We start from the raw sequence: 25,576 nt of genomic DNA on the forward strand, positions 1-25,576 counted from the left end.
GAAGATGTGGGCTCATGTTCTTCTGCTGCAGCATTTTGGTTCCTAGGAAGCCCTTTGTAAATGAATCAGGGCCAGTGACCTCATTTTCAGTAAATTACAAGGAGAGATACTTGCTGATTTTTCTGCAGAGATGTCTGATTAAGCCACAGAGTAAATAATAGGAACAAATATATCAGAAGGACCTTTCCCTTGGGGTTTGTTCCCACTGAGTCAGTCCCTGTTACATCAACAAACAGTGACACTTCAGTAACTGCAGGAATCAACAGGGCTGAGCGGAAATCACAACACGTTGAGGTGATTCCTCCTTTCCCCTCAGCTGGGTCATCACCATGGCTTTCAGTTTCCATCCTGCCCCAGTATGAATGTGGGCAGACATCACAGCCTGGCCTTGAATTCAGAAAGCGGTGATGGATCATGGTTGTCCAGCTCAGTCCCACGTCAAGAAACTTCTCGTGGATGCGTCCTGTGAAAACTTTTGCTCTAGATCATCTTCTTCAAGATGAACTGTGGGGTATGCCATGTGCTCCTGTGAGGCTGCCTGTCCCACAGCAACCCCCCGCTCTGGGCACCAGTACCAGGGCAGCAGGGCTCCTGCCCTCCTCCTGCCTCTCAGTCTCACTTCTGCAATTCAGTTTCTGCTCAGCCCCAAGCAGGGACATCTGCCGGTCCTGGAAAGTCACCGTCCTTTCACAGGGAGAAGGAATCATTGCCCTTCAAGCGATATGATTACTGTGGTGGTCTGGCAGTGCTTCAGCCTGGGACCTCTGTGTCTCTGAGCATGAGCTGGGAATGCTTGGCACGAAGGAGCATTTTGATAGCCACGAGCTGAGCTGGGCTGACCCATGTTTCCCTGTCACTGAGAGCAAGTGCTACCCACTGAGCCACCCTCTCTGTTCACCGCTGCCAAAACCAGCTGGTAGCATCAGAACAGAACAGCTTGCCTGCTGGACCTGGGGAAAGTACCTGGTGTGAGGATCCTGCCCATTCTCTGGGAATGGGCTGCATGCCGAGAGCACAGCACAACTGGAAACTGTCATCCCAGTTGTGCAGCCCTGACAGCTCATTTCCGCAAGGGAGCAAGCCATTGAGTGGGAATGCTGGAAGTGGCTGTTGCTGGCTCCCACTAGGCAACCGTGGCCTATTGCAACATGAGGACATGCTAGGGGACTCCAGAGTAGACGATCCAGCTGAGGCAACAGCCCCCAGATCCACGGGAAATAGGATTACTAACTGTTTTCCAGCCAAACGCCTCCTTGTCTACGCTTTTACCAGGAATAAGATAGGGGCAGCCCCAATATAGGAGCTAGAAATGTCTGGCTGAGCGGCGAGACGATCACAAGGTGTTGGATCCTGTCTGCTGTCAGCAGTCCACACTGAAGGCACCTTTGCAGCCAGCAGCAGGGGTTCTGCTTTAAGAGAAGCAGAGCCACCACAGATCTGCTCACCTGGCTAGTTTGCGTTGCATTTTCTCCACATGTAGGTTCGAGGTTACTAGGACAATGTCCTCCATTGGACAACATCCAGAAAAGCCCACCAAAGAGGGAAGAGAGGTAAGAGAAGGAGCACTAATGGGAATGCAATAATAATGGCATCAATGGAAATTATTTTTCAGTGAGCAAAATGCAGGCTCGGGGCAGCACCAGCCCTGCAGTCTGCTGGGTCAGCACCTCGTGCTGCCCTTGAGCCTTCTAGCCTGCCTTCCTCCCTGGGAAGGGGAAAGGGCACAGTCTGCATTTACTACCTTCTTCAAGGGCTTCAGATGAAATTCTTAATGTTTTGGAGTTTGTAAACCTCTTTGCAGGGTGAGGAAGCCCAGGGGAAACACGACAGCTGCAGGGGTAGCCTGGCACAGGTTTGGGGGTAGCAGTTTTCTGACTGATTGGTGCTGGGCTCAGAACTGCCTCTAAAGGTTGCTGGAAAATACTTTCAACTAATAACACTTTTTTTTCCCTGTTTTCCCTAAGCTCACATTTTTTTTCTTTGGCATTTTGGCTGACAGTCGAATGGATTTATTGCTCTAATAGCAGAAAATGACCATCAGCAAATCCCTATGTTTTTGCTGCCTCTCAGGCAAACTGCTCATGGTTTCTCCATACTCCAGAGCACAGACATTTTGCTGGGTGGTTTTCCAGCCTCTGTCCACAGGCTGGCTGGGGCAGCTGGGCTCCTCCAGTGGCAGAATTCCTATACCTGCATTTCACTGTCCTGCTGAGGGTGACTTTCGTGCACAGGGTGAACACAAGACAGCAATTCAGGGAGAGGCATTTGGGGGCTGTGGGAAGTTGGGAGGAGAGCCAGGGCACACAGCTGGCTCCAACAGTCTTAGTGACAGTGTGTCCTCCCTGATGCAGGGTGTGTGGCAGGGGTCAGATTTGGCCTTCGTGCAGAAGGACAGGATGTTTCTGGTGCAATTCCAGACACTGGTGGAAGTGCATTTCCAGGGCAGAGCTTTGTCCTGTATCAGGTTTTGTACATCCATACGCTGCCAGCAACTCAAGCCATTTTGGATATACATGCTGGATGCAGCTGCTCTCATGTGACTTCCTGGGCTAAACTTTGTTACAGGGGGAAAAGCAAAGTCTTTGTTTACCCGTCTCAATGGAAAAGTTTAGTTCTGGCCTGTCTTGCCAAGGAAGGAAGGAGTGTGCCAAAGTGATAGTACAGCAAATTCTGGCTGCTGGTGGACCAGGGATGGAGCTGGTTGCTGGGCACGCCATCAGCATCACACCCTGGCTGTGCGGGGCTGCCCTGGGGCATGGGGCTTCAGGATACAGGGAGCATCTGACTCTTTCTTGGCATTTTCCACTGTGAGAGACGGCCACAGTGAGGTACTGGTTGAGTCTCTGTTGTCTGTCCAGCAGAAAATGAGGAGGGGGAGAAGCAAGCACTGTGCGTGTGGGATAGGAATGGCTTAGGGAGGAAAACATCTTTGGCCACATATACACAGACGATGTAGCATAGGGCATGGTGGGACCATGCTTGGTTTTGAAATGCCATCTTAATTCAAGTAATCACAGCTCTGGTATCAATTTTCTCACTTACTGTGTGCAGCTTTCAGCTTTCTCAAAGCATGTAGCAAATGCATGCAGCACCTGCTGCCCACAGCTACCTAAAGGGCAAAACTCCAACCGTGAGCTTTAGGGCATACTTCCCGTTCAGGCTTTGTATTCCATTTCTTTCTGTCCTCCTTCCCCTTATTCAGCATGGGATGTTTGGTTGACATGGGATGTTCAGCTAACATGGAATGCTTGGCTGGCACTGCTGCTCTCTCACAGGGCTGAAAGGCACAAGTTGCCCCCGTGGCTTTCATTTACATGGGTTGAAACTATTGCAAGGTTAAATTACAGCCAGGCAATGCTCCTGGGTGCTTTAAAAGTTGCAGACTTTAAAAACTGGCTCCAGAAGGTGGCTCAAACAGGACTCTGCAATGGGAAATTCATCCATGGTGAATTTACCGCATGCCTTCCTTTCACAAGCTGCTCTCCTGTGGCCAGCTGGGGCAGGGTGGTTCCCCCAAATCACAGCCATCCCACAGCAGCACAGGAGTGGCAAAGGGCCCCACGCAACCTGAACAGGATCTCCGGCGTACAAAGGGCAGGCTTGTGTGAAGAGAGGGTGGGATTTTTTCATATTTTCCAATGGGACCGGGAGACTCAACCAGACCTGGGTCTGACTCACTATATCCAGCTCTTGAAACCAGTCTCTTAGAGTATGTAATTTTTTATATTGTCCTCTTCTCGGTGTAAGGAAGCGACGGTGCTGTGGAGTGAAGGATGGTGCCCCACGTGTGCATTACCCGTCCCCCTGCGTCTAAAGCTTTCCATCCACTTGAAACCAAGAGCCCACGCACTGAGCTCTGCTGCCAATCCCAAATCCCAGCACTGATTGCTGTGCAGCTGAAACACAGCTGCAGCTCCCCTCCTGATTTTGTCCAGATCCTCAGTTTTCTATGAGTACTTCTGCTCCTTCCTTTTGGAGCTGCTTGAACTCAAATTAAAAACCCTTTAATGGGACCTGCATCTTCCAAAGGAGTCTCTGTTCGCTGCTTGCCATGGCTATAATTTTCCAAATGCTTTCAATGACCCTTTTTAACTACCTCCCTCTACAGAAAAAATCTCTCCTTCTGCCTTCACCTCATCTAGCCAGTCTCTGGGATGTGCTAGTCACTGACTGACTTGAGAGCACTTTGTTCTTGTCTGGCACATCAGCGGGTGTCACAAGTAGTCACCTCATCAGCACGCTTTTTGTCAATATCTCAAACACCCTGTCTATTAAAAATACTAAAAATACCTTAGCTCATTAACGAGTCACTGTTTCCAGCATATAAACTTTTCCATTCCAGAACGACTCACTGTAATGCCCTAATAAGCTTACAGTTGTTTATAATCTAAGTAAAATAGGACACCTTCCATCTACTTGTGCCATGTCCCGCCCGTGACTACATGAAAGGGGTGGATGTGTGCTGCTGTTTCCGTAGGCATGTGTTAGCCAGGATGAAATACTTTTACTTATGGATTTTTGGTTCTTCTTCTGCCTGCTGCCTGGGCAACACCACTCACGGATGTAGGTCTTGTGAGATTTTTACTTCTGCCCTCATGAGCCAGAGCATCAGCTGCTGCTGGGTGTTGAGGGTCCCTGCCTTCCCATCACGCAGGGGTGGGTGGGCTGCAGCCAGGGGCCAGGCAGTCACTAGCTGGGCACAGCATCTTTGCATAGACAATTACATTTGTGACTGGGAACAGAGAAGATTTAGCCACAATATTTGCATAGCTCCTGTGCAGAGCTCTGCAAGCACTGGTACCTAACCCCAGGGTGGCAGTTGTGCCCTTGGCCCAGGGCCCATGTGATGGAAGAGGGCTGGCTGCAGTTTTCTTGGCCATCTTGGAGATGCCAGCTCAGGAGAAATGGATCCTTCTCCCTGGTGGTCCTGGGAACGTGTCCATAGTTAGCTGTGCATCCGGGCATCTAGTACTGTTGTGCATGGTCCGGGAGGTGTGAGCCTCCCCCAGTGATGATGCTGTCACTGGGACTCAAATACCTTGTGGTGGCCACGGTTTAAAATGCTTTGCCTGCTCTAAGGAAGCACATGAAACATTTTCAGTAGTTCTGAAGCTGTAGCGTCGGGAGTGCCACTTTCTCATCAGTAGCTTTCTAACTTGTTTTCCATGCAGAGAGTCCTGGTGTTTGTGCAGGTGAAGGAACAGTGAATCCAAATTGGTTTTATGCAAAAAATGCAAATATCGCTTTTATTAGTAGATTGCCATGCAACAGGGACAGCACATTTGCAAAGCAATACAGCTTATTTTCTGCAAATCTCTCCTCCTCATTCCATGTAAGGCTGGGTATCCTTGACCATTACATCCTTGAGAGGCCCTGGCAGCCACATGCTATTGCATGGAGTAGTGACTTTGCAGTAAAAAATAAGGTCTTATTCTCCCCAGGCCAAAGAGTGGCTCCAAATAGTGCTAGCAGCCAAGCAGTGGAGCTCAGCAAGGTTGCCAAAACCCAACCATTTCCAAGCTGAAATACTGAAAGCTAACTTGTGATTTCTAGTTGATCTTGGTACTGTTCAGTCTGAGACTGTGAAGGTCTCGTTGCTTTTCTGTAGAGAGCTGGGCTTGTTTTTCATATAGAAAATCTACAAGGGAGTTATGGGAAACTTCTAGTGATCACCCCATAGGTGAGGCTGCCTTTCTGTAGCTTCCTTCTATTCCTAACAGGAGTAATTTGAGAGCTTGGAAATGCCCGATTTTTTTCCTTTTCTTATTTTTCCCTTCTGGAAAGGAAGGTTTCCCAAGCTGTGATTCAGTACCACTGAACTAATACCTTAGCTTTACGCCTGTGTGCTGGTCCCTGCCTCTGAGGACGGGATTGCCACACTTCGAGCCAGTAGCATGGCTTTGTGATAGCAGCTGCAGCCTCCCAGTACTTGCTCAACACCCCAGGTGGCAGGAGATCCCTGCATGGGAACACAACACTGAGATAGCTTCTTCTGTCCACACCAGGGAGGGACAAGAAGGATTGTGAACACAGCACACCATAACTGAACCAAAGAGGAAGCACTGACCCTAATATGTTAATCCCGAATGGTCACAATGAAATTACACCATGAGGAGCTGTGTAAAACTGTCTAACAGTTAGCTGGACTTCTAGGGAGTATCCTCCATATCCTTGGTGCTCCCCAGTTGCCCATCTCTTAGGCTCTAGGGAGGATAAATTAACACTGCATAAATTGCTGTGTCTGGCAGCATTTAATACCTCACAAGCCTGGCCTGCAGCTTTGAGCTGTGTGGGAGGCAGATAAGCTGTGACCAGAGGTGTCACATAGAGCTGGCTTTCTGCAGAAGCTGGGCAGGCTGCTGCCTCGAGCTGCTGCTTGGAGGACCATCCCTGTGGTTGTCAGCACCCAGCAGTGGGAGAGGAGCCTCAGTGCTGAGGGTGGATTAAAATCAGTCCATGAACCATGGTGAAGAGAAACCTGCCCCCTAGATCTACCAAAGCATGGAGGTGGGAGAGACTGTATGGCGAGTGACTGCTCTTGGATGGGGTCCTGTTTCTGCTCAGGCTGTGCTGCTGCTCTCAGTCCATGCTGCAAGGCAGAGGCCTGCCCCAAGTGTGAGCAGGGCTGGCTCAGCCCCCTTAAATAGCACTGAGGATGATGGCACAGCGGTGAGGGGGCATCTCTGTGGGTGGGACCCCAGTGAAGGGACTGGCAGCAGTGCCTGTGCTAGTACAGCCACAGTGCCCTGGTTCCAGCATGCCCAGGTACCGTCTGGAGTGAGCGTGTCAGCACATCCTCCCCCAGGAGTCACAGCTGTGCTTCCCAGGGAAAGCCACCAGGAATTTTTGGTTCTCCACCCATACCTTGCTCTGCTCGACTTTTCTGTACTTGCACTCTGAGAATAGTAGTAGTAGGTGTGCCCTTTTTCCAAGCCAGATCTGAAAACGTGCACTCATTTGTTCCGAACAAGGCAGATTTCTGGCTCCGCTGTGCACTCCTTCTTTCAAACACAGCGTAAGTAGCACACAACACGCCTTGCAGAGTCCTGCCATCTCACTGATCTCTCAGTTGCTCACTCAGGAAAGCTACCTCCTGCTCTGCAAGCTTCAACACCGTGTAATGGAAAAATGTAGAAGTGGGGCCCGGCTGTGCGTCAGCGGGTGCCTTGGCAACCTCCGCCTGCGCTGGGCTCGGCGATAGGCGCGCGGGGCTGTCCGTCACCACCGGGGATGAAATGTAGCATTAAGCATCCCCCCCCCTCCTTTACGAGGGAGAAGAAGGAAATACCAGGGTTTGCTGGTGTCACTAGAGCTTGCCGGGTGCTAACAAAGCAGTAATTTATGAGTGTTGCAAAGAATTTCATCGTTCTTCAAAGCAGGACAGAGGCATCTGGCACTGGGCCATTGTGTTTGTATCAGTACAGGAAAAACGCTGAATTTCTTCAAAGCTGCCACAGCGTTTCCTATTTTTAGGTTAACAATGCCTGTTTTGCTGTACAGCATCAAATGTCAACAAAGAATGAAGATCTATTTATGTTGCTTTATTGTAAAGCTGAAGCAACAGGAAGCCATGAGCCATCTGGGTGCCTTCTGAGCCCTCCAAAACCTCCATCCTGAGGCAGTTTTAAAGTGCAATGTGTTATGGCCATGCCCGCTGATTTGCTCTCTGATGGAGGAAGAAATGATGGGGATTTGGGGGTTTTGCCTTCCTGTCCTCACACCCTTCAAGATACTCTGCAGGGGAGAGAAACCAAATGACTAACTCTAGATTGCGCTTGTGTTCAGAGGCACGTTGTTTCTTGCTGTCGTTCGTGCTCTCCCTTTTGAGGCAGCATCTCAGCACCAGTGTGCACCTCAGTGTTGGTGCCTGTGCTGCTGCCTGCATTTCACAGTCAAAGAGCAGGCACTCGCTGGAGAAAGGGATGGTGCCGAGGGCCCTCTGTGCTCCCGAGGATGAGAGAAGTCAGGAAGGACACCAGCTGTCCTGTGTTGTGCTACAACACTGTTGGAGAAAGCCAGTTTTGACAAAAGTTTCTATCATTAAAGACTCCTTTAATACAGGAGCTATGGTTGCTTGCTTATTAACATCAACCCCAAAGGAACTGCTGCTCTGACACTGGTATTTCTGAGTTGGAGAATGGAGGACATCCAAGCTAGACGTGATTTAGGTGGTAAACTGATCCTTGCCTTGCTGCAGGAAAACACTTGGAGCATGAGTGGTGTGTTAGGTACCAAATGCCTGTAGGGGGGCACGAAGCAGAGTTTGGCTGTGGAGGATGCTTGGCACCTTGGCTTGCTGAAGCAGCTCATCGAGCTGTCACTGAGTGAGAGGAAGCGGCAGTGCCTGCCCTCTCTCCTGCACTCTGAAAACACTCTCCTGGGTGTCTGCAGCAGCCAGCTGAGCTGTAGGGTGAAGTCCTGGCCACTCACTGCTCACTCCCCCAGCCTCCTCCACTAGCTGCTTATTTGGGAAGGAACCTCCTTTTTCTCTTTTTATTTTGATTTGGAAAAAATAAAATTAGAAAAAGCCTGTTGGAGACAAAGTGACTAAGTGCTTCGTGTGCTGCTGAAGGAAATGAACAGCAAAATGTCTGAGGGGATAAGATGACTTAAGTTTTCTTCCTCCTCTTCTACTTCCCTCACCTTCTAAGAGAAACTAAACATAGTTGCCTGCAGCGGGAGAACTTCAGCAGCCCACAGACACAGCCTCAGAGATCGTGGGTTTGTGCCTTGCCGGAAAACCTGGTTGTTCAGAAGATTGGGCGTCTTCCCTACACTGATCTCTCTTCTCCCTTGCTCTTCCCCCAAGACAAAATATATTTAGAAATTCTAGGACACAATGAGCTAAACTCTGGCTTTGTTACACCCATGTTTATAATGGGTTCATTGTATTGCCTCTGCCAGTGCCTTTGCGATTTTACAGCTAGATATAACTACCCTTCATCTTTGTCTCCTTTTTTGGACCAGAAAATGCTTGAGCATCCTCTTCAACCATAACAGTGCTGTTTCAAGAAAGACTATCTGTATTTTAATATGAAACCCACGATCTATACCTCTTTAAAGGATATCACACTCTGTCGTGCCGCTCGCCTTAAAATAGCCTCTTTCAAGAGAAATATTTAGTTTAGAAACAATTTCCCTTAAAAAAAAAAAAAAAGCAAAGAAAAAGAAGCAGGCAGATCTCTGGATCTGTCTTTATAAATTATGAACCTGAATCTCCTGGGTCACCCTTGGGTGATGCTGTTTGTGGTCAGGGTGTTGTCAGCATTGCTGTAGCACTTAGACCCTCTCTTCCTACATCTGGGACTCCCACGTAAGGCACTTACCAACTCTGCCACTGCCTCAGCTGAGCAGTGTTCCTCCCCAAAACCCCAGCATGCTCTTGTTTGTGCCTGTGCCAGCATCAGCCCCCCAGGGTTACCTGCATTCCCAAGTGAGCTGACTTGGGAGGGGCAGGGTGTTTCTCCCCAAGCATCCTCTCCCTGCTGCACACCCAGGGATTGAACCATTACAGAGGTGATTTTCCATTAATAATGCTCAAAAGAAAGTTCCATTTTCCTGTTTCAGATGAGCATTTCCCTTTTAGGTTAGAGAAACCTCTTCCTCCCCAGCACCCTGTGGAAGGCTGTAAATATGCACCGAAGCAGCAAATTTCTTTGCTGGCCCCTGCATTCCTCCTACCACCAAAAATCCGGCATCCCCCCAGCTGGCACCTTTACTGGCACCTCTGCACCAGCTCATGGGAGATCAGGACTGTTTATAAAGGAGCAACATGATTTTTCCTCAATTTCTTAGGAGTTAACAGATGAAATCCTCTTTTTTCTTCCCCCGCCCCACCCCTGCGTGTCAGCACATGGTTGGGTTGGAAAATCCAACCCCGTGTGTCGCACCAGGATGTAGGGTTGGGTAACCTTCTCTGTGTCTCCGAGGATCCCGTCCTTTTCCCTAAGGGCTCGGGGGAGTGCCGGGGTGCAGCAGGGCTTGTCGGCTCTGTGCACAAGCTTCAAAGGCAGCGTAAGAGAAGCGGTGTAGGAGCTCCCGTGGCAAGAAACCTTCTTGCCTGAATGCCGTGACAGCTTCTTCCCCCACCGCCACGTTGCCCTTTCCCCGGCACAGGGTTGCCCAGCCAGCTCTTCGGATGCTCTCACACCAGGCAGGCGTGGCAGGACATCGGCTTTGGCGGCAGAGGTATGTACCTGGCCCTGCAGAGTTCGAGCTGCTTTGCTAAAGCTGGCATTTTTTGGTGACTCATAACTGAAATGGTTAAGGGGTGTGTGTAGGGCTCTGACTGGGAAAATGAAGCCAAAGATAAAATTACTGCTGGTTCTGTGCTGAGATCTGCTCACTGTCAGACCTTCTGCTGCAGCGGGCCGGGGGGCAGTGGAAGTATGCTGTTAACATGAATTCCTCCCTCTGTCACGGTCTCCAAGGTCCCACACAGCTCAGTGGCACTGCACAGCCGGTGCTCTTGCTCTGCTGAGCTTGTCCACCCCCTGTCCCCACCAGGCTGGGTGAGCCCACTCCTGGGTGTGGCAGCGATGAGCAACCTGCCTGAAGGAGCAAGAGTACAGCAGGGTCTGGATCTGTATGGATAGGGAACAGGGTAATCTAGCTGAAGTCAATGGAGACACACTTCTGTTCTCAGCCTGACACTGCTGTGTGGATAATTGGGAATGAGCAGCTGAGCATGAGAGATGCTCCATGTTTGAAGCCCTGTAATTAGCTTGGTCTTGCTGTGCTCCTGGGAGCCCCTGGCTCTAGCACAGTCTCTAGTTGATGTGCCCAGTGAGCAAGGAGTCTTTTAAAGTGTTTTTGTGCTTCCCATACCCACTCAGGGCAGTGCAGCTGGAAAGCTGCTGGAGGAGAAAGGCTCAGGACACCCATAAGGTAGGCTTGGAAGCAGACCATGGCAAACGAGTTTATGTCTGTCTCATTCTGGTGGAGAGAAGCCCTGTGTGTTCCCACAAGCCCTGGTGCCAGGAATAACAGATGCTGAGAGCTGTAAAAGCTGACCTGCACTGTTCTTACCTGCACATCACCTTGCAGCACACAGGGGAACTGCTCTGTGGGTGCACAGTGCCTGTAACAAATCTTTCTTTGCCTTCAGGCCTAGGCCACTTTTTTTAGATAGCCCTTAGTGCTGTTTTAAAAGCAGAACCTCTGAGATGCTGTGCTAAATCTCCTGGGAAGATGCTTTGGGCACTGTGAGGTGCATATACAGCACGTCTGCAGCTGCGAGGAAGATGCTGCATGGCACGTGCCTGTGGCTTTCTGGCTGCTTGCAGTGTCCCTCTTTTAAGCAAAGAGGTTTCCCAAAGCCATCATCTTTCTAATATGCTTCTGTAAGGATCCAAAACCAAGGAGTACCAAACTGCATTTCCACTCCTGGAGGAGTTTGTCCTCGTTACTGATTATATTTAGGAGCTGCCTAGGAAAAGGGGACTATCCCATGACAATGAGCTGGGGGTGCTGGGGAGCTACGGCCGAGGCAGGCTGGTGCTCCCAGCAGCTCCTGTGCAAGCAGAAACTCCTCCAGCCACTTAGTAGAGGATGTGAGGTCTCAGCTCCAAAGCAGGAGAGACAATAAAACTCCCAAATAGTACTTTAAAACATCAAAGTGCTATCCAAACATGAGGGACTCCAAACACAAATGAAAGTGCTAAACTGATTTAAAGGGGAATTAAAAGGTCACGCATGTTGAACATTTAGCTTTAGAGTTTAGTCATGTTTATGAAACTTATAACTGCTCTTCTAAATCAGCTTTTTACTGTTCATATACCCAGTAAATGTCGGTATGTTCAGGGCTTATGACTAATTTTCAAAATTTTCTGTTCTAAACAAATTACCACAGCCATAGCCTGGCCCTTTTTTTCCTTCCCTTCCATCTCTGCCTTCCCACTCTACCGAAGGCACTTAAAATGCATCCAAACATTTCACTTGCTCTTGGAAAAGAGATGCATTTCTCACTCATATATTCCACAAAGTGAAGTTCAGTTATGGTCAAACAGCAGAAGAGCAGGGAACTAACTCCATGAGCGGGAAGAGCAAGGAACAATGATGGAAATGTTTTCTGTGTCCAAGATCAGCATGAAGTGCTGGGGGTCTCAGCAACAGCAAAGCTCAAGTCTACAAGCCAGGCCTTTCTCATCCAGCTTCTCCTGCAGATTGCCTCACTAACATTGCATGACTTAGCTTTTGCTTACCCTTGCTTGTGTATCATCAGTGCTTATGGGCATTATGCTCCTAGGGTGTTATATTTACAGTATCCAGATCATTACCCTCTGTGCTATGCCAGAGGAAAGACTTCAGAAGGCTACAGCAGCACTGGAAGTCTGTGGCAGCCCTGTCTCACCTGTGTCCACCCTGCCTGGAAATGTCAGACTGAATGGATGAGTGATGTAGTATCACCACACCATAGCATGTGCCTGCTGTGAGCCCCAACAGGGAAGGAAATCTGTGTCCATCCCCCTCCTCTGGGGACATGAGCTCTGGGCATTTTAGCTCACATCATGGCTCATGTCAGAGAGCAGATTAGTCCATTCCCAAGATTTCTGGGTCTCCTCCTGAATCCAACAGAAAGAAATCAGACTCAAAAAACAAGTATTATAACTTGCTTTGTTCCACTCATTGATGCTATTCCTCCATTTGGAGTTTCTGACCCAAAGTGCCTCTGGACAGACTGTAAATGGTATCATCCTGGTTTGAATCTCTAAAAACTTACCTTCAAATTGTAGAAGAGAGTGTTTGATAGCCCATGTCCTGTGATTAACACATCCCTTGGGAGGACATGGCAAAGCCTACAGCTCCTATCCCACCTCCCTGACATGCAAGAGCACACGTCTTGTGCACAGGTTGTTTCTTGCAGGAAGGCTCTGCCCAACCAAACCATTGCCCTCCAGGACACTGTTGGGACTAACTGCAGCTCTGGCCTTTAGGCTGCTGAGATGGACTTCAAATCAAGCGACCAGAGACCAATGCAGTTGTTTAGTGTCATGAAGGGCACGTCCATGTCTTCTGTCTCAGAGAGCATACAGAAGCTAGCAGCAGTTTGGGATTTACAGTGGCAGGGTTGGGAAGGCTGTGCAGGTCCTTCCCCACCAGCAGCATGAGAGTGAGAAGTGCTAAAGCCAGCACAGGCTCAGGAGCCCACGTCCCCAGCTTGTGGTACACTGCTGCAGGAGCTGATGAGCAGAAATGATGCTGTGAGCCAGAAAGACGGTGGTGAATACTCCAAAACTGGGAAAAGGATCAAACACAAGTCTCCAGATGGAGCAGTTTCCATCAGAGCCGATGACAAGTTCCCTGATACAGGGATACAGGGTCAGATCTTTGGACAGCATATCCCGTTTCTCAGCTGGATGCCTGATCTGGCTGCCTGGAGCTCTGTGCACCAGTTTGTTGCACAGATGAGCTGCAGTGCTCCAAGACCCTTCTCACAAATCATTTTGTGATTGTGATGGTAGCCCATTTTTGGCTACCAGCAAGGATTTTTACAATCTCCTGGCTTTTAAAAACTAACTGCTTGCAGAGGAAGAAGCACTGCACTGCTTAAGCAGCAGTCCACCAAAAGTGATTAGCTGTTTCTGAGTTATTCACTTACCTTCTCCAAGCTGCAAATTGCTTAACAAATCTTATTGGTGTGTACTTAATGAGTAACAAATACATTTGCAGAGATCTGGATCGGTTCCCACTCAGGAAAGTAGGCTGAACATGTCTAATGCTGGCAATTAATAATTCAACTGACTTTATGGGAGAGTCACTTGCGGCTGATCTGCATTAGGAGGTTTTCAGCTTTGCTGCGGTAAAGGCTCTCCATCAGGAAGAAATGCCTCATGGAGACAGCTGTAGCTTTGAGGCTCAGCTACTCAGCTCCAATGCAGGCTTTTCCTTCGCTCTTACTTAGGCTTGTTTTGCTTCTTTCCTACTTTGCCAAATTGGACGGAGAGGTCTAACACCATCTCTCCTCTCCGTAGCCATTAGCCCTAAGCGTGGTGTTGATGTGGCTCCCACGCTGCTCGTGCTTTGTGGGTGAGGAGGTTGCAAATGTCCTTACAGGCGATGGGTGACTCCTCTGCAGCCGGCTCCCACAGCGCTCCGTTTCCTCCCATTGTGATAGGGGAGGTCAAGCTGAAGGACTGCTGCTCACTCATCTGCCTTTGCTGCTTCTAATTCTCCTTGCCTCCATCACAGGCAGGAAGAGGGAGCCTGCAACAAGCTCCTGTTTTTTTCCAATACACTGGAATATTTTTTCCATGATCCCAGGAGATGTTCCTGGCTTTCATGCATTTTTGCTGAGGCTCCTCTATCGCACATACTGATCTCTTGCAGACGGCAGAGAAGCACTAGCTTTATCTCTATGACCCTCTACCCTAGATCTTTAGTCTTCGTGGGACAACTCCCTGATCCCACTGGAGAAGAGGGCATTCCTCACAAAGCCAGTGGGGAGTGGCTTCCCTCTTGTGAGAAGCAAAATCCTTCCTGGCTAAAACAGGACTATTCTGAAAAACAAAGCATCTGAAGTAAAAGAATGCACATATTAGCATTTTTTCTCTCTGTAAAGGTGGTGGAGACCTTGGAAAGTAGCAGATGCTACTACACCCCAGCAGAAGTTACTATGCCCCAACAGAAGTTACTACGCCCCAACAGAAGCTACTATGCCCCAGCAGAAGTTTCTATGCCCCAGCCATCAAAATAATTTATCTAACAGGGCTTAGGAGTTTGGACTAGAATTTCAAGGCACCTAGAAGTGCCTTTCAGTCATCAAACTACATTTCCTTGTATTAACTTTAGTGAAGTCTGATGTTGGGCCTCACTTTATCTTTGCTCAACAACGTCTGTGGGATGTGGGACTGGCATTGCCTCTGCCAGGTTTTGGGGAGCTGCTGAAACTTTTATTATATGCCTTGTGTGACTAAACCAAGAAATGCCCCCTGATCCAAAGCCCTCCCATTGCCAGCTGCTCCTCTGGCCAAAACAAAGCTATTTAGCTGTTGTGAGGTACAGAAGGGTGAGGATGAGAGGAGTTTGTGTAGGAGGAAGACGATGTAAAATATGGGCTGTCACTTGCTGCCAGCATCAGGGTCAGTGGTCACAGCCTGTGTGTTGCTGAAGCAGTCACTGGGCTCTCTCTATTGCTGCCTGGACAGAAGCAGCAGTTCCAAGGGGCTGGAAGATGGCAAAGCAGAGCAGAATATGAGCCCAGCTCTGCACCATGTTAGCCATCACGCTCTGGAGCACGTCACAGATTTTTCATCTGGAATCCTGAGTTTTGGTCACCCAGATGCCAGGATGCCAGGAGGAGGTATTCTGTGGTACCTGCCAGCTCTGCCCCGCTGCCCTCTGCGCCCAGCGTCCGGCACAATGAACAAAGCTGGCCTCCTCACCACGGCTGGAGTGACAAGGCTTTACCCAGTCATGGGAAACAATCATCACTAGGGAAACCTTTACCACTTTTTAAAGACCAAAAGAAAACACATTCATTCTTTTAAACATGGAAAACTAAATGGCCTCTTTTTCCTTGGCTGCATATCCATGGCCGTGGAGCAGGCTGACACGGAGTGAACTCTTTGGCCAAACACTCCCCCCACTCATTTAGTTATCGAAAAAGAGAGCTCTGTGGTGCAAACTCTGCCATTCTCAGCTGCTTGCCGCACTGTTTTTTTAAACCAGAAAGGCTCAGGGCATGAGGAGTGACTTGCCAACCCTCTTACTTGTGAGTGAAACATCTTGGAGCCCTCCTGAGCTGTGCTGAAAGCACTTCCTGCAGGGGCCCCTGTCACCACAGCACTACGGCTTCATTTCTCTTTTTGGAAGAACTGGAAGTGAAGCTCCCTGGAGCAGGGCTTTCTCAAAAGGGAATGGAAAGCCAGGGTTTCACTCATGCAAGTCCCTGGGCTACAGCAACTCCATTGAAGCCAGGGGAAGCAGTGGGCATTGGTGACACTAATGTCTTCTCATAGTTTTCCTCCATCTCTTCTGATCCTAGGCTATTTCAAGATCTTCCTGGGAGAGAGAAGCTGAAGTTCTTTTCAGAATTGAGAAAATCATTAATTTAACACTGCTCCCACTCTTTTCCATCCCCTGCCCCAGCTGTGTAATCTTGCCTCTAACCATGCACGCTCTAGTTAATAAAAAACACTGAAATATAGGTTCAGTTCCTGCTATTTCCAGGAACATTTGGTCCCATAAAACCATAGGAAACCATAATTTCAGCAAATTAAATCAGTTACTGCCTATCTCTCTGGCTGAATGCATGGAAAGGGAAGAGCTCCCTGCTGGCTCCGTGCATGGGGAGTAACACCAGTCAAATTCCACCAGTGTCCATGCTGGGAAAGGGAGGCAACAGGCAGTCCAAGAAAGGCATGTCTCCTTTGAGCAGACATTAAAGGAATGCCATGTGCAATAGGGAAAATGTACAGTGAGCACGGAGCTCATCAGTCACTTTTTGTTTAATCTATTTAAACACAATATATCCTCTGACCTTCTGGGCTGGCACTAAATTCTCCTATGTTGTTCTTTCCATACGAAGCTCTATTGACAGATGGGGAAAGCCTGGAGTTTGCTTTAAGCTTCAGATAAGTAAAGTTAAACATGCAGCAGATAAAATTGTTTTCCCAGCGCTCCTCTCCCACTGACCAATTGTGGGTGCACACTGGGAGGGCTTAATTCCTCTGGCCTGTATCCCACCCCCAGGTCAGGGCACTGTGCTCTGCGGCAAGCAAAAGCTGTAAAAGGGCAGAGGCAGAAGCAGAGGGCTGCAGAAACCCTGGAAAATTCATTTTTAGAGTTGGTTCTGACAGTTGCTGAGCTTCATTTACATGTAGCAGACTATTAGGGAAAATGGTGCTGCTCCTTGCTAAATATATTTCCAGAGTCACTAAATAATTTACTTAGCAGCTAATCAGTTGGCATTTGCTGATGCTAAAGCAGGTTTTAAATTAAAAGTGTCGAATTGCATCAGACACCTCGTGCATGTTCTTTGCTTATACAGGCTCCATGCTTTTGCTTTGTATGCAAGAGTGCAATTGGTCAGCACAGCTTTGTGAATTTTCTGGGAGGTCAAGAAACCACAGAGTTGGATTTGGGGAACAGCAAGGTGCCAGGGTGCCACAAGCAGGTGCAGGCTTTGATCATGCAAAAGAGTTGGAATTGTGCTCCCCTTTCAGCGTGACAACCTGTGAGCTCACTTCCTTGCAGGCAAATGAGAAAAGCACACGTCTGCCCTTCACCAGCATCACTTGGTACCACCTACAAAGCTATTTTTTCCAGAATGGTGAAAAATCCTTTAGTCCGAGTCTGGGGAGTTATCACAGGTAACACCTCCATGTACGTACAGCTGTGCCTGTGCTCCTGGATGTGCCAGGAAATAACTCCTTGAAATGTAAACCAAAAGTTACAGAGAAGCCCGGAGGCGATAACCTTATGGTTCCCAACAGGCCATGTTAAAGAAGATTTCTTTACTGTAAATAGCTTTAATGCTCCTTTTATCTATTAATAGCACCAGGCAGGGCTGGAGGCAGCAGCCCGCTGAGCGCAGAGGGGCTGTTTCCTCTGGGGGGCCGTGGAGTCAGACTGGAGTGGTGTGAACCTTGTGGCTCTGATTTTCCGTGGCCAGTTGCAGGAGCCTGACACAGAGTTTGGCATGTCAGCTTTCAGATCTCTGAACGCACGTTGGTGTCTGAATAAAGAAGCTCTCAGCCATTCTCAGAGGCTGTGAAGGACCCTCCAGATGGTTAACAGCCACCTAATATCTCTCTTGGACCTCTAGGGAAAATCTAAAGGCTGACTTTTTGGAGCCACTCTTTACCTAGGGAGAATTTTGTTAGCTTCAGGCAAAGGGGGTGGCAGGATCGCTGGGGGGATTGACTAGGGTTGCTCCTGTTGCTCCTCCATGGCCCAGACTCCACAGCCTGTTGGCAGCCCCAGAGAGCAGACAGGTGGAGTCATGCAACTGCTGGTTTACTAGAGGAGCTGCCCATTGCAAAACTCGCTGCCTTTTGAGCAATAGGACATTTTGTATAGACACATACACCCCCCAGAAAAATTGGACCCAGCAGGCTGCTCTGCAAAACGAGTTGTGCATGCTGGGCAGTAACATGCCATGGGCTGAGGGCAGAGGATAGCTTTCTTTTGATGAAGAAAACGTTCCCTCATTACACTGGGAGTGGGTTCAGGCATAAAACGAAAAATCTGATGACTGCTGAAGGAATTGAAGGATTTGGAGAGAGGAATTGGTTCCTCCTCTCTCCTGCAAGTGCCCATGTGGTTGCCCCTGCGAAGTCAGGGGAAGATGCTGCGTGAAGCAGAATTGTGGGTGACCCCTGTGGCAGAGGCAACTGGCCTTGCAGTCAATTTCCATCCTCAATATAAAAAGGTCATTACACACGTCCTTAAAACTTGAGTTGGAAATGCCTGGCCAAAGGTGTGCCTGAAACCGGGTGAAGCCCCAATGAAAAAGTTTTCCTCTGGTGTAAGGGATGGGGATGTGCTATGTGGTCCTCATGCAGCTGTTTCTGTTTCATTCAGCTCAGCAGAAGGGTTGTAGTTGTGTTTTGTGTCTCCAGGGGACTCAGGGTCATTCCCCTGCACTGGGAGCAGTGCTGGAGCAGAGTTCATCGCTCCTGGGAAAACCATGGCAGGGGCAAGCCAGGGTGGCTTGCCCTGCTTTAGGGGCTGCCTTTCTTCATTCTGCCTGCGCTTTGAAGTACCTCAAGGTTTTAGCTATAAAGCTCTAACCACTGGAAAACAGAATCTTGGATTGGGAAGGTGGGTTGCCTTGGCATGTTTCCTGGGACTGAGTGACTTATGATGCTGTGCTGGAAGCTGGGGGAGGACTCCTTGTTTTAGAGGAGGTGGGTCACTCTCGTCTACAGTCCAAACTCCCTCGGAGACCTTTTCTTCCCCCTTTTTTTTCATGACATCAGCCAGGACTTGCTGTTACTATTTTAAAAACAAAAGGAGGGGACACCCCCCCGCTTCCCTCCTGCTCTCTGCCAAAAGGAGAACAAAGAACAGCTAAAGCGCACAAGTTCTGGCACTCTCTTTGGAAATAAAAACATTCATCCTCATGTCAGGTAGGGAACTGCCCGACCCCCCTGCCAAAGCAAGCAAGCTGGGCGGCAGAGCAGATCCATGGTGCAGAGAAGCCTGGGCGAAGGGGATGCCCGGTGTCACCCTGTGCTCGGCAGCTCAGTGCCAAACTCCTGCACTGCTGTACCAGTGCCAGGGTGCTCCGTGACGCTCCTGGACACGGGCAGTCCGCCAGGGGAGGGCTACCCTGATCCTCCCAGTGAGGTGGGGGAGGATCTTTCTTCTTCCCCTCTCCCACCCCTGGTCCCTGCTGCTTGGGCAGCCCCTGCATCTCCGTGCGATGTGTCCCCGCTCCCCAGCAGGGCTGGTGCACAGCACAGGGGTCACCCGGTGTGATTTCCACACTTTAGACACTAACATCTTTGTCTGGCTTCTTCCTCGCCATTTAAACATGTCAGCAGTTCCCAGCACGGATTCCTGTGCTGTGAGTTCACCCCCAACAAGCATCCAAACTGCAAGTTGGGGCTGCTGGCTCTTCCCTGCCTGTCTGCGAAGCATTACTGGAACAGGGGCCAGTTCTCCAAGCATGAGGAAGAGATTACTTGGGCTTTCTGGAAGGCTCCCTCCCATGCCTTCAGAGTGGAGCAAATGAGGATAATTTATCTGCAGGCTTCCAGCTGAACCCAGAAGCTTGGAGCAGCCAGAACTACGCTGTCTGTTTGTCCCAGCTCCCACAAGAAGGCATTTTTCCATTGTTGCTGTTGTATATTGTTCACATGATTTGTTTGTGCCATCACCTTCTGGGGCTGAGATAAGAAGTCATCCCCTTGCCTTCTACTGGTGGTGTGTTCCCCAGAACAATCCAGGGAAAAACTCTCTCAGGAAGGAGCCTTTGAAGGAGGCCTTCGTATGTCCAATGCAGCCTTCGTTACAGCCATGTAAATAGCTTTGTGCAATCTATCTGGTGAGAAGCAGAATATGCCAGAAGGGAATTGTTCTCTAAACTGCAGTTATGGACGGGCCAAAGCAGGCGGATCAGTGCACGTGGGTCACCGGCATAATGGACACAGCAGCTGCCTTTCAGGGGGAACAAAAGCCAGGCAGTGAGCCTCTCTGTGCCTGTGTGAGCGGCTCTTGTTCCCCACAGGAGCTGGAATTCAGTTTTGTGGCCGGATGGCAATCCTGGGTTCTCTTCTCCGCTCCATCTGCTGTAATCTAATGCGGTGCTCAAGGATGGGTTAATGTCCCTGCTGCTTCCGCAGAGGGATGCAGGGAGCAAAGACAAGGCGGTACGGATGGCTGGGCCCTCTGCAGCAGAAGCAGCCAACTGGAACAACACTGTAACACCATCCACTTTAGTGAAGTTACTCGTGATTTTTGAATGTTGAGGCCCAGCAGCTCTGGCTTGGCGCAGTGCAATGGGAAAAGAGCAGATTGTCTGTTTGCTTCCATCCTGAGCTGGCTCCCGTGCCTCTTTCCCTGTCCAAAACAGCTGCGTACTGCCTGAAGTGACTTTACAAACAGTAAAGGCTTAAAACATTGCATTCACCTTCATGATTTTTTTTCCCTTTAGAGCAAATCATGGCGGAAGATCAAGAATATGGTGCACTGGTCCCCGTTTGTGATGTCTTTCAAGAAGAAGTACCCTTGGATCCAGCTAGCGGGACACGCAGGTACAGAGCATGGGGAGGGGCAGAGTGGTGGAAAGGCTCTTTATTATCTCAGGTTAATGGGCTTTGTTGGCCTTGATTGCTTCAGACTGCTGCATGAGTGTCACAGCTTGCAGCTCCCACGTCTCTAGTCCAGGAGAGGGACCTATCTAAGTGCTAGGAAGGGTGATGTGAAGGTGCAGTGCTCTGGGCTTTTAGTCTCTCAGGGCCAGCAGGTGTTATTGCCACCTTTTACTCAAGCAGCAGAAAGCTGGGTCCTTTGGGTGAGGCCCAAGCCCACCTCATAATCAACAGCAAAGCGGATGATGCTGCCCAGCACGAAGGTGCCCCACACATGAGCCTAGAGACAAAAGTGTGAACATACTGGAGAGCACACAGAGGCTATGAAGCAAATGTGTTGAGTGCTGCAGGGCAGGTCTCTGCCCTGTTTGAGGTGTGACAGTGCTGGTCATAAACCTCCGGCAACCCAAGCTTTTAAGTCACATCCTGTGGGGACTCTTTTTGAGTTCAAGTGTAAGTGGAGATGCCTCCAAGGTGTTGGGCCGCCCTTCTTGTTTTGAGAAGGCATAACATCATCCCCCATGCAAAGCAAGTGCCACATCATCCCTTGTCACTCTCAGGTAGTTTCAAGGCAGCGGCCAACGGCAGGATCCTGAAGAAGCACTGTGAATCCGAGCAGCGCTGCCTCGACCGCCTGATGAACGATGTCCTGAAGCCGTATGTTCCTGCCTACCACGGCGACGTTGTCAAGGATGGGGAGCGATACAACCAGATGGAAGATCTGCTGGCTGAATTTGACTGCCCCTGTGTTATGGACTGCAAAATGGGGGTCAGGTGAGTGGCTTTGGGGACGTTATGTGAGTTTTAAGATGGGATACCCAAAGCAAATGCATCTCCTGGGAAAAACCGCCTGAAACATGCAGGTAAGAACACCAGGCTCATCTATCTTCAGGAAAAGCTAAGCCAACAGCATGAGGGAGAGAGCCATGGGGAAGCCTGGGTATGGGAAGGACGCATCAGGCTCCTTCCTTCTCTGCTTGTTGACTGTCCTGCATGCTGGGAAAGTGGTTTGGTGTTTTGGAAGGGACAGCACTCTGTTTGGGTTTAGGTATATCAGAATGGCACAGTAGCTTTTAGGAGTATGGAAGCCTTCTTCTCTCTGCCACATGAGCACACAGTCATGGGGCAGGGACCAAAAGGTGTGGGAGATCCTATCCAGGGTTCCAGGGGGGTGAAATAAAGACGCTTGAATGGCACAACTTCAGTGAGCAAGAAACTTTCCCTCTGCTCACGCTTTGCTCCTTTGCGCACTGGAGGGATAAAATGCGTGTGCTAAGTAGTTTAGTGCCTTTCATGCAAAGCTCTTGAAACGTTTCCTAACAGATGAGCAACATTACCCGTGTCCTTCTCGAGAACCATCTACAGATACTCCAGGATCCCAGGCTGCAGCCACTTGGCCAGCAGCAGCTTCTGAGTGAGCGATGCCACAGCTGACAAGGGTGTCCAGAGCAAATGTGAGCGGGATTGGTGACCCCAGGTGGCTGCCAGTTTTGGAGCAGCTTCAGGCCACCACTTGGCCCTAGATCTGCTGCAGGCTGGCAACAGGGCGGGTTGAGACCCCCCTCACTGGCGAAGACGCAGCCCAGACGTGGTGGAGACACTTGCGCTGCTGGAAAAGCTGATGCTTTCTGTGGGAGGGAGGAATCTTTTTTTTCCCCTCCTGAACTCCCGATGTGAAACTCGAACTGGCGCGTTGGGCTGTCGGCAGGGAAGAGGCAAGGAATACTTTCCATCCGAGGGGTGGAGAGAAGGGCAGGGGGCCCCGCGCAGCCACGTGGCCCTGGCTGGCACGTACCATGTTGCTGTGGGAAGGAGACAGGACCCACTCTGGACCCAGAGACAACAGCCACCAGAAGAAGACCTGCTGGTCATGCTGCCCAGGTGTTCCTGCAGCTGTCTGTGGGAGGGAGAAAGCCTCCCACGGACAGATCACAGGCTGGGTGATTTGTGCACCTGTGGTTTTGGGGCTCAGGCAAGCAGAACAGGCAAGGGGGCACATGTGCTGGGCCTCATCATCCTTAAATAAGATGGTGCTGTGGGAAGAGCTTGTAAGGGAGGGTGAATTGAGTTAATGCTATGGAGTGGGGCATCCCCATGGCCGACCAAATAATCTAAACCTGAAGGCTATAAACCTGTCATCTGAGCCAGGCAGACGGAGGTTTGGTTTTTTTCTGCCAACCTGGCTTTGGGATGCAGCAGCCTACTCCAGTTGCTCCTAAACAAAACTTTCTCTTTCTTAAGCCCTGGTGATGGTTCAAGCCTGAGGCGACAGGGGGGACAAAGCCACAGGTGATCTCTCATTCTCCTCCAGAGGAAATCTGAGGAGCATGACCAGCGCTTGTAGCACAGTGCTGCTTTATTGTGCTGCTTTATTCCGTGTGTCCCAAAATCATAGGTTTGGTGATCTCAGCTGAAGACTTTAATTTCTTTCATCTGCAGTATTTTTCACGGGGACTGATGCCCTGGAGATGTCTGCTCAGTGATCAGTGCTTGCCCTAAGTAAAGGCACCATTTTCCCTTGCTAAGCCTGTGGGGGACACAGGAACATTGTCCCACATACTCTGCCTAGAATCCTTCCCACGTGTTTTGTTTGGTTCTGGAGATGAACCAAACATGAAGTCCCTCTGCAGAGCTGGGCGTGACTAGTGGGAAGTGTAGAACAGTTTGGATTTGGGGGGAAGGAGGTGACAAGGTCATTCCTGTGTCCTGTTTCTGGGACATCTCACCCAACTTGGTGAGTTGTTTGAAGAGAGCCTCGACACTTGCCAGGCTGAGCCAGGGCAGGTTTGGGAGCTGCCAGATGAACTCCATAGTGGTTTATTACTGCTGCAGGAAGTATTACTTTGTGGATGACAGATTTCTGCATGCCAGAGTGCAGAACTTCACCAGTGTGCTCCTCTGAAGGATGCATAAAACCAAGGTCTTTGCACGCTCCTCTACACCTTCCATTCTCCTTCCCCCATTCCTCCATCCCAGCTGCACCCCCTGGTCTGGGGGTGATGGCAAGCACCTGGCCAAGGCTGCATCCCTTCCTCTGCTCCATCTTGCAGAGAAAGCTTTTGCTAGATAGTCCACTTAAAACAGACCTATACTGGGCGAAATCATCATCAGTGGAACAGCCCTGCATGAAAACACCCCATTTAGCAGCCAGTGAGGCTGAGCCCTCATGGTGCACAGAGTGAGGGGACAGAAAAGCAAAGGAGAGGCACAGGAGTGGCTTTGGCCCACGATGGCCAACCCTCTGAGAGACCTGCAGGTAATGCTGAGGGCTGGGTTACGTAGTAACCTCCTTCTTGCCTTCAATTCAGCTGGGTCCCAGAGTTTGTGGGCCATTTCCTGGGCACATTTTGAAAGCCATGTTTAGTTTGTGAGAGCCAAGTCACTGCTCAGGGTTCCTGAGCGTTGGGGAACAGGCTCCCCCAGACAAAGGGTGGCAGCAGGAGGCTGCCAGTGGGGCAGCAGCAAGGCCATGAGCACCTGTGAGAAAAACTTCCCTTGTTATTGCCAAACTGGTGGTGATTCCTCGATGAACTGAAAAGATAGCAGGTGTTGATGATGGAGTGATGATTAAATCAGGATCAATTCACCTGCAGTGAGGCTTGCTCCATTATTTCCTATGCTGCTCTACTCCTTAGAGATCAGCTATCTTGGATAAGCCTGATTTCTGGGGTAAGGGCTGTCTGTGGGTATATGGCACCTCGTGTGGCCCTGCTAATACACCCCCCCACACTGCTCCTTGCAGAACGTACTTGGAGGAGGAGCTGATAAAGGCCCGCAAGAAGCCTAGCCTGAGGAAGGACATGTACCAGAAGATGATTGAGGTGGATCCTGATGCCCCTACAGAGGAGGAGAACGTGCTGCGGGCAGTAACCAAGCCCCGCTACATGCAGTGGAGGGAGACCATCAGCTCGACCGCCACGCTGGGCTTCAGGATCGAGGGGATAAAGGTGAGTCTGCTCCAGTTGTGCAGAGCAGGGGCATCAGCTGCTGGGAGAGCTCAGTAACCAAACTCACTCACAGAGGTACACATGCAGTGTGCTGGTGGCAAGACTGTGTCACATCTGGACACGCCCAGTGTCTGCAGCCAAACTACCACCCAGGCACTTCGCCTGGGGCAGTGCTGCTCTTGTGAGCTCACAGTTGAGCTCAGGGCATCCATGCAAGAGGACAGTTTTAGCCATAATCTCATTAAATCAGCTGCTTGCTTGATTTCCCTAACTGCAAAATGCAAAGTGCCATCCTCCAACTTGAAGACTCAAATTAGTTGTCTGCTTTTAATACTACCGTGCCACTTGGCTGAGCCATTAATCCAAATCCCAGCTTGAACATGTGCTGGTCTGCGGTTGGAGCTGTGAGCTTAGCCACAGTCAGTAAGGAGGGTGTATTTACATGCCTGGCCAGAAGAATTCAGCAACTGAGCCCTCTGAAATGGGGCGAACACACACAGCAGCACTTTCTGTCAGCACCTGCACACACGTGTAACCTGCTGGCTGTGCTTGCTCAGAGCAGCGCTCACATTTCTGGAGATTCCAGATGGGATGCTTTTGTGTTCCTATTAGATGAGCTAGGCCAGGAGATTTTCTCCTGGTGAGCAGGCTTTGGAGTGAAAGAGGTGTCTGGAATGGCACTTGAACAGAGTTAGATCTGTAACCGCAGAGCAGTTGCATTAGTGATACTACTTGCATGAACATTAGCAATGGCATATGCCTTCTGATAGCCAGCCAACATGAATTAAAGGTAATATCACACTTGAGCCAAGGGTTTCATTGCATACCTGGGCATGGCATTGGCTTGGCAGCCAAGAGGAGCTCAGTCAA

The 25,576-nt window shown here is 49.9% G+C and overlaps 1 protein-coding gene across 1 annotated transcript in view; it reads left to right on the forward strand.

Moving 5' to 3' along the window:
- The window catches only part of ITPKB (inositol-trisphosphate 3-kinase B), a 68,396-nt gene that overhangs the window by 31,723 nt on the left and 11,097 nt on the right, over positions 1-25,576 (forward strand). Inside the window, exons 3-5 of the mRNA XM_064648062.1 lie at positions 20,603-20,702; positions 21,320-21,533; positions 24,502-24,706. Coding sequence (XP_064504132.1) covers positions 20,603-20,702; positions 21,320-21,533; positions 24,502-24,706 — 519 coding nt within the window. The remainder of the gene's footprint in view (positions 1-20,602; positions 20,703-21,319; positions 21,534-24,501; positions 24,707-25,576) is intronic.

This window comes from Pseudopipra pipra, chromosome 3 (assembly GCF_036250125.1).
Source record: "Pseudopipra pipra isolate bDixPip1 chromosome 3, bDixPip1.hap1, whole genome shotgun sequence".
NCBI classification, from domain to species: domain Eukaryota; kingdom Metazoa; phylum Chordata; class Aves; order Passeriformes; family Pipridae; genus Pseudopipra; species Pseudopipra pipra.